Consider the following 13,531-nt stretch of genomic DNA (forward strand, 5'->3'; position numbering starts at 1 on the left):
GCACTTCTGTTGGACTGTAGTGTTGCCTTAAGGTGCATTTGACCTTAAGAAAATAAGCTTGAGTGCTTTCTCATCTGCCAACTCGATGATTAGGTTCAGTTTGCCCAAAAAGTTAGAATGAAATATTTTGTACCTGTTTGACTGCGACAATGTGATTTATTATTGACAGATAAAGTGTATATCTTCTGAAACTTTATTCATCAATTTCTTCCAAACATATCCCAATGAGAATGAAACCACAGTTAGCAGAATATTGTGTCAGAAGACGACGTTATTCAAACTTTATAGGTGACTAATATTCATATAATTGTTCAAAGAAACTGATTGTGGCTGTTGCTATGGGATATAATGCAAACGGCAACCTTCTGTGTCAAAGTCAGATCCTCTGTAAAATGTCAAATCATCTATCCTGACCTCTTCCCTGAGAGATTTTACAGTTCGACATCAAAGTAATCCCACTTCTTTTTATCCTTCACCTGGTCTCTTGTCAGCAAAATACAAAAATATAGGAGATCATTCAGCAGGTGATAGTTTTTGATGACAACTCATCAAACTTTGAAAATGCACACACTGAATATACAGGTTCATTCAGGTTACAATATGCACAATGAGGAAATTAAAAACTAAGAGGGGGGTTGCTTATTTGAAAGAACAGGTTATAAGCTGATTGGTTCTTGCTGCTTTTGTCTTCAAGATCTCAGGAATTTTGGGCCCACTGTGTTGAATGTTTTGGATCAGATATTTGCATGTGGAGCAATGTGGACATGTGGAGTGAGGTGACCAAGCTCTAATGGAGCCCATGTAGACACAGTTTGATAATCACAGTAAACACAGTCAGATATTGGGAGTATTATTATTATTAGATATTTATTGGGTCTTATTATGTTATCATTGTGTACCTTGTCTTGTGTGTCCTGCTGCAAAACAAATCTCCCTTCAAGGGACTAATAAAGTGATTCTGATTCTGATTCTGATTATTATTATTATTATTATTATGACTTTTAGGACACATTTATCTAACTGCAACTCCATTTAAGTTTCATTTGTTAAGTTTTATTTAGAAATGAAACTTTTTTCCAGGCTGCAGACACCTGCTTGTTGAAAGAGGGTTGTGTCTTCTTCAAAGCACACTAGAATTGCAACATTTGAATAAAGACTATTCTGTGGTGCTGGAACAGAATTATTAATAAAAACAAAGAAGAAATGATTAAATTATTTTAACTTTGATGATTTGGTTTAATTGCATAATCAAGTGAAAAAACAGTATAGTAGTATAATAGTAATACTGTAGAGAGTGTACTTGCATTTAACTTACACCCTAGTACCCCAGTAGCCCTCAGACTTGCTGTCATACATTGCCTATACAAACGGTTGAAGTAGCCCAGTAAAATAACTTTTTTTTCTCTTTTACACAAGAAAAAAATGGGCTAGCCAAGTATCATCCTCCTACAAAAGGAAGAACTCCTACTGTCGTGATATCTTCCCTCAGCTGGACACTGGCAGTAAATCTAAATTAACTAGCTGCTCTAGAGGGGTCACCCAGGGGCTAGTGCATTTTGATTAATTAAAAAAGACCAGGGAACAGCAGTTGGAGGGGTGGGTGGGTTAAGAAAAGACAAGTAGAAGGTGATGTGCAGAATGGATTGAAAGTGTAAGAAAATGTACAGGCAAAGGTTGGAGTGAGGGAAGAGTGCCTGGGAGAGGAAGTTACTGCTGTGTTATCAGGGGAGGAGAGCTGAAGGTAGATGTGATATGACCTGCTGTTCAAAGAGTCGCCCCCCTCACACACACACACACACACAGAAAACACACACACATAAAGGTGCATGCATAGAGTCACAGTTCTAGTGTATAAGTTACAAATACAAAAAAAAAGATGAGCAGATAAAGACATTACATATGTGCAAAAACGTTCAGCATTAACATATACAACACAGAGCAATGAACACACAAACACACAATACAAAGGTATGACACATGCACACGCACACGCACGCACGACACACACACACACACACACACACACACACACACACATTCTTGTACTTCTATCTTTGTGAGGACCCTCATTGGAACAGTGAATTCCCTACCAAAGTTATAATAGTTTTGGATTTTTCATTAGTTTTAGTTTTAATTTTGTTGTGAATTTTTGTTTTCAAATTCAGTAATTTTTAATTTAGTTTTTAGTTTTTGAAATGCTTTAGTTTCAGTTTAGTTTTTATTAGTTTTAGTTTTCTGTAATGGGGTATTTGTTGGGTGGGAGATTAAAAGAGGTCACAGTAAATGTTGCATTTATTTCCTTTGTCTTATCCATCTTCATTATGTATGAAAAAAGTTGACAAAGATGAAAACGAAGGACATTTTCACTATAATTTTAGTTAGTTTTGTAACCACAAAATACAGTGTCAGATAATTATCATTTTTTTTGTAACCCGAACCCTAAAACAAAGTCTTAAAAAAAAAAGCCTTTAAAGAAGTGAGGACTGGCCGAAATGTCCTCACTTTGCAAAAATGTCCTCACTCTGTTGGGGAAACGTGTTCCAGTCCTCACTATGTAGGAAATACAAGAACACACACACACACACACACACACACACACACACACACACACACACACAGGCCAACTATAGGTTCTCATTTCTGGCAAGTCGCTATGTGTAAAGGAAGATAAACAGCCAAGAAATATTTTTCATTTAAAGTGAATGAACACCTGTTTAAAATCAGAAAATGATAGTAAAAAATACAGTGTATACAATGCTTGTGTGATTATAACTACTTTCAGACTATTCTGAATATATATGTTTTTGTCTAAAGAAAAATGGAGCCCATATAAGTGAAAGTCAGTGCAGTTGTTTTCCTGGTCAGCCAATTGAAAACCCATACCTGTGTACACTTTTCTGTCAGGTGGAATACCATAAGTTAGTCAGAGCTACAGAGCTTCATGATAAAAACAACACAAGTCCAGTCAGAGTTGACTGGAGGGGAGGAAATGCCAGCTGCAAAACAAACATTCCAAAAGTGTCCAAACATTATATTTAGTAATGTTAATTGCTTCATTTCTAAATGCAGTTTTTGTTTGAAAATATATTTTACTGGTGTAAACAGTAAACAAAAATACATTAAAAATATATAATACAAATTAATTTTAAATGGTCTATTATTTGTTGCTTTGGATATATTAAACTTCTCGTTCCCATGTCAGATCTGTGTTGTGTCATGGTGAGCAATGATGTCTGTCACAGCTTATTGTTAACAATTTGGACAGTACCAAATTTTCTAACATTATGGCTTTAATAAGTTTACAATGAAGGAGTCATCATGATGAGATTGATTTTTCTTGTATCATACTTAAACCTGTCATGATATATATATTTTTTTTACCACTTCGGGACAGCAACATTGGTATTGTCAAATTTACAGATCCAGCAACATTATCATTCATTTGAAGCCATGTTTCTGGCCACTTGATGAATATAAGTCCAATTTTCTCGGACTTTTAGCTCTGCGCTTGGTCTCTACCAACTGCAGAGAAAAAAATATCTGTCTTTTTCTGAATGCTCCACTATGTTGGTTTGTAACTCTGTCTGCCTGCTGTGTTTGGAACTTGGTCTCACAGGAATCCGTGAAATAGCCACGGATTCGCTTAACTAAAAATCCGTGGAATAGCCATGGAATCACTCTGACACGGATTTCGTTACATTGCAAGTTCATGACAGTCATATCCCGTGGCTATTCCATGGATATTTTTTCCTATTGGTTTGTTCCAAGTCACGTGACTTTTAAGGTCCCGGCGGTCAGAACAAAAAACATGGAGGACAGTTCTCCCATTTTTTGTGAAAAAATCAATATTTTGACTTAGTTTCTGCATAAAAATGGATTTTGATCACATTTCTAGCGAGAAATATATGTTTTATTTTCTAAATATTCACTCAGTGAATGTACATAATCACTTTGTATGTTGGAATAGCCACGGGTTTTGACTGTCATAAACTTGCATTGTAGTGAAATCCGTGTCAGTTTCACGGAAATTTGAGTGATTCCGTGGCTATTCCGCGGATTTTGAGTTAAGCAAATCCGTAGCTATTTCACAGATTCCTGTGAGACCATGTTGGCTGCTGAGCAGGTAGTGAAACAGCTGCTGCAGCACAAAACCATATGATAAGAGCAGTGAGTGTTTTTTTTTTTTTTACCTGGAGAGCATTGAGAGCGATGAAGACATAGGCTAGTACTACAGAAAGATGGACCAGAACTCCACACAGCCAGGTCAGACCGAGCACTGGTAGCAGGATGAGAACTGGACGGGTCACAGCCCTGAAAACATACACAGAATACACATATGTGATTTAATAAATGCACATAGAGTGTGCATGAATTACTCATACATACTTTAAAATACAGATGCATGAGAATGAGGTCCAACAGACCAATGAAACAAAACGTCATGCTTTGGCACCTTTTGATTTACCAGTACCAGTGTTATTGTATACCTTATCTTTGTCACACGTTACAAACAAGAGTATAAGCCAACAGAGCTGTCAGCAAAGTGCAGTTTTCAAGGTATTTTGATGAATATTTCCATCTCGAATCCTCATCAAACATCTCTGCACAGCTATAGATTTTACCGCCTACCACATTCCTACTCCTGTTCTTTTGTCATCCTTTTTAAGTGATCCTGGTGCTTTAACGGCCAATAACCATTTCATGGGGCAAGGCAGTAAAGGTTGCCTTTGTTCAAACCACTATTGTTGCCACACTGCTGCACCTGGGTAAAGAGATTGAGTTTTCAGACTGCACTGCGTCTGCAAGGACAAAGCCGGCACTCACTTCCCTCTCATCCCTTTTATTTTTGAAAGTCGTTTTCCCTCTAATCTCCTGAATTCATGTAACACTCTAGAGCTGGCACAGACATCTACTTTCAGTTCATTTTTGAGGTAAAAAAGAGACACAAGAGTGCAAGGGGGTTGGCACTGTGGCATTTCCATCAATAATAGACAAATGTGCCAAAACAAAATCAGTATTGAATCTACAGGAACTATAGAAAGGAAGTGCAGAAGCTTAATCTTCATGTGCAGGCTTGAATCTATGTTGTTTGGACTCATCTGTGTTATCTCATGTGTTGGTAGCACCGTGGCACAGTGGTTTGCAATGTAGCCTCACAGCAAAGAGGTTCAAACTAGGGCTGAATAATAAATCGAATTTTAATCGTGATCACAATTTCGGCCGCCACGATTAAATTAACCTGATCGTCGGTGATATTTCCATTTTAAAATGCTGCTCTCCTGCATGTCTAATCAAGCACTTTCTACACCAGTAGTCCACCAACCACCAGAGGGCGGGGCCATTTTTCTCCCCTGAAAAAGCCTGGTTGCTGATTGGATAGATTGCTAAACAGGATGTGACGTAGTACTCAACGCCACAACAACACGCCATTTATAAAAGTCGGCGAAGCAGTGTTGCCAACTTAGCAACTTTGTTGCTATATTTAGCGACTTTTCAGACCACCTTAGCGACTATTTTTCAAAAAAACGACTGGCGACAAATCCAGCGACTTTTTCTGGTGTTATTGGAGACTTTTGGAGAAACGGCACAGTCCTCCTACAGCAGTCTTTCCCAGCTGCAGAGCCGGAGGGGATGTTAACCCCTTAGCGTCCAGTGTGCAAATTGCTAAGAGGCTAACAGTTAGCTCTGCGTTCACACTTGGTGTTCACTTGGCGATCTCTAATAATAATCGTGATTACAATATTGATTAAAATAATCGTGATTATCATTTTGGCCATAATCGTGCAGTTCAAACCCATCGATTTGCTGGTTTGGGCCTTTCTGCTGCATGTTGGGTTCAAGGATTTTTTACCTGAATGTGAAAAGATGTGAGAAGATGTGAGAAGATCCAAGTCTCCCCTCAGCTGTAGTACATATTACTGATACCTTCTAATTCTACTGTACTGGCCTACTTTTAACCTCATTAGTACTCAAAAGACTGAAGGAAAATGCCTCTAATACAAACTGCACATTGATGTTTTATAATCTTCTTACATATTTTGATTCATGACCCTGCACCACCACCACCACTCAAGCAATGTGTGTCATTCTGCAGGGACAATGTAAAGGTATCCAGGACTTCAATGGGAAGTGATTGTTCCACCAAATTTGAGAAGATCTCTTTTGGATAATCAGCCTTCTTATTCCAAGCAATAGGAAAATGGAACTCAATTCTGCTCCATATTACAGACTGTGGAAGTCTTAACAGTTTTGGAAAATCTCTGAAAAAAACATGGCTGAAGGATAATCAATCATGCGATCATTGATCCTTGTATATAGAACATCAAATGTATTTATGTATTTTGTGTGATGTTTACTTTGTAATGTTGCAGATGCTGTTGTTGTCTTGTTTCTGAAATTGTCTGTAATGTCTAGTATGTGTTCACTGTCCTTTTTTTAACTCTCTGCCCAGGGACCACAGATGCAAATTAGCTTTTCAGCTAACTCTGGAATAGAACCAGTTCTGTACATGGTCCCTGTCAACTAAACCAATAAACTAAACCAAACCAAACATGTAATCCTATAATAAGTACAATATTTAAATGTTTATCTACATGTGTATTGACATGGTGGATCAATGATCACCTGGATTGTATTGGATGTCTTTTTCCAGGTTTGGAAACATCTGTCTCTGAGATTTCTGCCTCCACTCAAATAGAACGAAGGTGAATTGAGTTTTATTTGTGGTGCTCACAGAATTAAATTTAAAAATTCAAAATAAGCATCTCTTCCCTAAATACTTGTTCCAATAGCTCCATGGACAAACACTAACAAATGCTGTGGATGAGCCGTGGATGTCAATGCATATTTACATGTTTTGCCAGAGATGCATCATCTACGTATGTATGTCAATGAAACGAAGTAATCTGCACCACAGTTATCATCTTTGGCTAGAAATTGGGATAGGAATATTGTTTGTTTGCAAACATAACTATACTATGGCAGAATTACTAGAATTACTATGTTTGTACTATCACCCTATAACCATGGCAACATAGACAGACCTGCCACAATGAAAAGGGGAAATTATGTTCACAGCTCAGCCTCTGACTGGCAATAATACAGTATGGATTAAAAGTTGAAGCTGAGTAGTTGTCATAGAAAATACAAATTTTACATACAAATACATATGTCTCTTTACATCCTGGCTTATGTGAAGGATAAGTCCGGTGATGTTCTATATTTTCTCTTATTCGCAACAAATCGAGACTATCACTGAATGCATCTACTAACAAGGGTTGTGTGTGTATCATGCCTATATAGCTTCTTACTTTGTGCCATAGAGCTCAAATTTTGTCCCAAAAAAATGAGCCACACTGTTGTTTATTTTGTCCAATTCCTCACACACTAATTGTCTGCTGCCAGAAATACTCACTAGAGAACCAAATGTCAACCAATAAACTAATATTTCCTGCTGTTTGTAGCATTTGATGAAAGAAAATTATTGGTTTGATTATTTTCATGGATTTGTTAACATTAAGGAACACATGTCCAGTCCTTTTCTTTAACTTGATAAGAAATCATAAAACTAGCAGCATTTTGTAGGATGTGGTAAAAAAAAACAAAAAAAACATAAAAAAAACAAAAAACAAAGAATGGGATGTATATGTTCTACAAAAAATCCCTCAAACTGTGAACATTACTTCACTGTTGTGACACTGATCATTTTGTTAATTGTCTAGAAGAACTAAACACTACCAGATAGATGCTATAACGTGACATGATTTATAAAATAACTGAATGAATGAAAAGTGGGATTATTGTGCGAATTATGGCTGAATGAAGGAAAGAAGATAAAAAAAAACACATGCACACACATGCAACACAAGCACACACACAGTTGTGTTGGGACCAGGTGTTAAGCTGATAAGCTCTTACAACTCCCACAGCAGACTCCCAAACCTAAACTCCAAATCTCTCACACTGTTTCTATTGACTGGCTCAACCAAAGCATGTGTGAGAGGGACAGAGAGTGAGAGAGAGTGGGCGCATGAGAGAAAAAGACCCATGAAAGAGAGCGCACAGAATGACGGAGGAGAGAGAGAGAGAAAGAGTGACAGAGAGGGATAGAGGAGCCATTGTATCTCACCAGGTGAGGTCAAAGGTCTGCATCTTTGATGCTGAGCTTGGACTGAGCATCTTAGCACGACGACGAGCACTGGAAACAGTCACCATGACAACCCGACACAGCACGACTGCATTGACCTGCAGGCAGAGGACAACGGCATCAACATGGCCTCCAGCAAACATGAGACGTGCCGCTGCAATAGCACTTGGCCTTAAGCTCACATGTAGAGGAGGGCACATTTACCCTCGTCCTCAGGCTGCAGCAAATCAAAATACAATACAGACAAAATATATATCAGGGAAATACAGAAGCTCAGTCATCTGGAAGCTTGAATCTTCTGCGTTGCTTGGTGTCATCTTACCTTTCGGCAGCATGGTGGAGCAGTGGTTAGCACTGTCTTCCCTTAGAACAAAAATGTTAAATGCAATTCTTTCATCATAAAACATATTTACAGCCACTATTTTTAAAAACTACTTTTAAAATTGCTTGTTTTTTTATCCATGTTTGGCTAGCACATTGGCGGTTCTACACAGGGGCCACTGCCCCTGTGAAGAAGCCCTTGGCCCCTGCTGTGGCCCCTGTGTCAAATAAATAATAAAATGATCAATTTGTAAAGATGAGAGATGGAACAATTCTAACCTATTTTTTGTTCAAACAATACCTCATTGTACACAAAAGGAACCCAGAAAGTGTACATTGTATAATAGTTTAATTGTGCAATAAAAGCTTGTGTGTATATATATATATATATATATATATATATATATATATATATATATATATATATATATATAAAACATTATTCTCACTGTACTGCGCTTTCAAAATAAAAAAAAGTATTTGTGCATGAAAATGGGAAATGTAATTGTCGTACAAAAATAGTTGTTATTGTTGGTAAGTCTCATTGTTTCAATCAATGTATTTGTATCTTCCAAATATAATTAAATGTCTTATATAATTTTTACATAAGCTAAAATAAAGGTTTTGAATGCTTAAATATCATCTTTGCTGTTTTTTAATGTGCCCCTCTGATTAAACACTGGCCCCTGCTTGGCCCCACAGTAAAACTGGTCAACTGTGGGTCAAAAACTCAGTCACATTGGATTCACAATTGAACAGAATAACTGGCGTAGAGCATGGTTGTGTCCCTTCCAATTCTGTCTCTTAAATAAGATCAGAGAAGTTCATTTTAAAATTTTGCATAATATTTACCCATGTAATAAATTAATTTCCAGGTTTGCTGATGTAGGCGAAATGTGCACTTTTTGTGGAGATGTGCCAGAGACAACTTTACATTTATTTTATGTTTGCCCATTGTCATCTATATTTTGGAGGGATGTGGAAAACTTCATACTCGATAAGACTGGACAGCCCATAATTTAATATTATTTGATGTTATCTCAAAATTTGAATCTAATAACAAAACAGTATGCTTTATAACAAATCTTATGCTTCTGATGGGTAAGTTTCACATCCACAAGATGAAGTTTTCCAAATCCCTGCCTAACTTTAGTGTTTTTACAATAGAATTTAAATTTTATATAGAGTCCTTAGAGTTGATTTCAAATAAGAAATGTGAACGCACTCTGCTACACTTTAAAAATCTATTATCAGAAACTCCAGAATATTATAAAAGTAAGCACCTGATACCCTATGTGCCTTATTATTTTATTTATATATATTAATCTACAGTTACTGTAACTGACATTTTTCTTTGTCGGTATTTCTCTCGTTGTTAATAAAGATCTGAAAAATAAACTCAATCACATTGAACTTCTACAGTGCATGCTGTCACTGTATACATGTACTAATGATTAAATAAATTACATCTTGCTTTCCTCTTCCTTCTTTAAACTTATGAAATATTCAAATTTTAAACATTTTTAATTGGAATTATAGACACAGTCCAACTCTCAACACAAAACAATGTCAAGGTTTTCTAGATTTAAAGAGTAATTCCCAGACAAAAGGTTTTTTAAAAGGATCCATAAATAAACACGCACACACACACACACACACACACACACACACACACACACACTATTAAATTACATACCGCCAAGACAAATATAACAGGTCCCACAAAGGCCCAGATCGTGTCTGTTTTCACATTAAGCCAGCAGTGATCATCTGCCTTGTAATCATCCATTGATACTGCCAATGTTACACCAACTATTAGAACAGGTAGTCCTGAAAAACAATATGATAAAAGAAAATAAACTGTGTTAGTGCCATAACAACAAAAGGATACCAATGTTTAAATACATATTTAGTCTGTTCCATTCTCCGTATTTAGTCTGAAGGGGAACATTCAGCACATCTGCATATGAGAGCTGCGAAACACTTTAATATGAATGTTTGCTGTACTTATTCACAGACTGTTCTCAGCAACATAACACACACTTGCAGATGGATTTGAGAACATGAACAGAAGCAGCTGCAGGATGTTTAAAAACTAGGATAAGGTTGCTGTACAGCATAACATAACATCACACCACCACATAATGTTCATTCAGACATTGATATAAGTTAATAAAGCATTGTAAGATTGGACACAAAGCCCAAAAGTCTAAATCCACCCAAGCAGCTCCATTTTCTTGTAACAAACTGCAAAGACGCCCTGAAGGTAGCAAATCCCATGATAATCTTCCTGGTGATTATAAGAAAATGTGTTTGTAAAGTGAGATTTGGTCCAGAGGATGATGCAAGAGGAATGGTGTTTTATAAATTGAAAGGGTTCATCTCCAGTTAGATTTGAGTTTCTTCTGCATAACTGCAAGTTGTGGCCTTGTTAATGCTACAGAAAAGGTCATGGGGTCACTGCAAAATTGTTTGTCCCCATGTTTTTTTTTTAAATTATTATTATTATTTCCAGGTGATGTGCCTGACTGTGCCCCCCTCACCCTCTGTGTCCCCACATGACCTCTCTATCAGCTGTCTGAGAGAGTGCAGACAGCAACATGCCCATTCCTCCAGGCAAAAGTAAATTCCACTCTCAGTACACTTCACAAGTCAGGTCATCAGGGAGGGCTAAACACACATTAACTATGAATAGTTAATATAGTACTTACTGAGATTTTTGCCATGCCTTCAACAAACTGTGCAGTAGCACTTTAGAGGCAGAAACATTTATTTAATTTTTTTGTTTTACATTCTACTAAAAGCTTCTCCTGTGCTTATTGTTGTTCTTGATCTTGATTGACCCGAGAAGAAACAACAACAAAGACAAAAAATTAGTAGTGGGAATGTTTGCTTGGAATATCAAAAATAAACTAAATGTTCAATTGTTATTAGGTTTCAGGGTTTTTTAAAGTATAAAAAAAAATGCCGCATAACAGATTTCTGACAAAAGAAAGTTCTAAAGGCCACACTGATTAACTGTATAAAGTCACAGTCAGCCCATTAACAAATCCATTGCAGTGTGATTTAGTTGTCTATAAGCATCTTTTTTAATAGATTTATAGAAATATTAGATCTTAAATTAAAAACAAATTTTGTAAATATATTTGACATAAAGGCTGAGATTATAAGACCCTTTTACATTTACTTATTAACCTTGGTGTTTTAGATTGCAACATAATTATAAGATCATGGTTGTGGTTTAATTAACTGTTTCTTGTCATCAATAGGTAATAAAATGTCTTATTAAAATTACAACTTTATTAGGTAATTTGGAAAAATCCCCAGGGATGGGAGCTGTTGTAATGATGTCATAATACAGGATAATAGTGTGCGGTAAAGGATCAGGTGGAAAATGTGTTCTTTCATTTGACTTATTTTGGTTTACTAGCTGGTAGATCACAATTAGTTAGCTAAAACCATGTGATAATTACTTTAATTTATGCAGTTTCCAACCAAATGTTCAAGTAACCAAGTCATAAATTTAACCCTAACTTTATAAGTCATGCAGGGAGATGACAGTTTACCCCAGCCAATGATGTAGTAGAGCTTCATCCTGCGGTCCTCACTGATGTTGACAGACACAACTTTGCTCCAGAGCAGCAGGCCCTCCACCAGCATCCAGGAGAAGGAGGCCATGAAGAAGAGGTGGAGTAGTGCAGTCACCACGAAACATGTTGCCTACAAGATTTAAAATAAACAAATATGCTTGATGGACTGTGCCACAGTGTGAACTACATTACTGTATATGCTTTGGATGGAAAGTCAGTAACTCATCATTAATGGAACAAAAATGCTCAACTCTGTCCTGAGAAATCAGGCATCATGCATGCACTGTCTGTTCAAAATTAACTGTGTTCACAAGATACTATTTGATTGAATTGGTTAGTTTGAGATAAAAATCATGGTTTGAGTTTAATTACATTACTAACATGACGTCAGCATTGACCTTTGGCAGCAGGTTCATATGGTAAATGGACTGCATTTATACACCGCTTTTCTAGTAGACCACTCAAGTGCTTTACAACACAAGCCAGCATTCACCCTTTCATACATTGTGCATGTGAATATTTATCACTTATCCTGATGAGGATAGGCGCATCAGGATAAGTGATAAAGTGGCGCCTTGCATGGTAACCAATCAAAAATTGGGTGTAAGACATATTCAGAATCTTGGCCAAAGACACTTCAACATGTGGAATGCAAGGGCCAAGGATCGAACGGCTGAGTGGATGATCCAATGAGTGAGTGACCGCTCTACCTCCTGAGCCACAGCTGCACCTACAAATACTCAAGAACCGAACCGTGTGAATCACAAGCACATCCACTGCCTAACTGCAGCTGTACAATCATGTCATTTTAGACTACATACATTTATGTGTCTACACTGCAAATTATTTGGTTCTTACCAAAATAAAAAAAAACATAGATTTAGAAGTGTTAAATAATTTATCTTGTTTTAAGAATTAATTTCTTATTTTAAGTGTTCAACATGCCCTTTTTTGCAGTGTAGATATTATGCATGTAGGCATATACTCCATAGAAGTATGGAGTAACAAACAGAACAATGACATATATATATATATATATATATATATATATATATATATATATATTGAGGAAGTGAAACACAGTGAAGTTGAACATTGGACCTTTTGAATATAAAATATCTCTTCACCATTTTATCCTATTGCATGTTTGTGTTTGTGTTTGTGAATTATGGCCAATGTATTTTTTGAGGTTACAGTGACCCTGACCTTTGACCTCCAAAATCTAAATAGCTTATCTTAATGTTTCAGTGGACATTTGTGCCAGATCTGAAGATCTGAAGTGTTTCTTGAGATATTGTGCTATTGACAATGGGACGGATAGACAGATGGACAAACTGACTTCATAAGGCTTTGGGCATAAAAATGATTAGCATCAATGTATTATTAACATACCAAAAGAAAAAGTACTCATTTTGCAAAAAAAATGCCAATTTCAGAGTCTTCTATATTATATTTCATTATAATTATTGATGCA

General features: G+C 36.6%; 1 protein-coding gene across 1 annotated transcript in view; it reads right to left on the reverse strand.

Moving 5' to 3' along the window:
- adgrd2 (adhesion G protein-coupled receptor D2) overlaps window positions 1-13,531 on the reverse strand; it is a 37,817-nt gene that overhangs the window by 11,148 nt on the left and 13,138 nt on the right. Inside the window, exons 17-20 of the mRNA XM_059336528.1 lie at window positions 12,034-12,187; window positions 10,164-10,297; window positions 8,129-8,244; window positions 4,191-4,311 (exon numbers count right to left, since the gene is read on the reverse strand). Of these exons, the coding sequence (XP_059192511.1) occupies window positions 4,191-4,311; window positions 8,129-8,244; window positions 10,164-10,297; window positions 12,034-12,187 (525 nt within the window). The remainder of the gene's footprint in view (window positions 1-4,190; window positions 4,312-8,128; window positions 8,245-10,163; window positions 10,298-12,033; window positions 12,188-13,531) is intronic.

This window comes from Centropristis striata, chromosome 7, assembly GCF_030273125.1.
Source record: "Centropristis striata isolate RG_2023a ecotype Rhode Island chromosome 7, C.striata_1.0, whole genome shotgun sequence".
Classification (NCBI taxonomy): Eukaryota; Metazoa; Chordata; class Actinopteri; order Perciformes; family Serranidae; genus Centropristis; species Centropristis striata.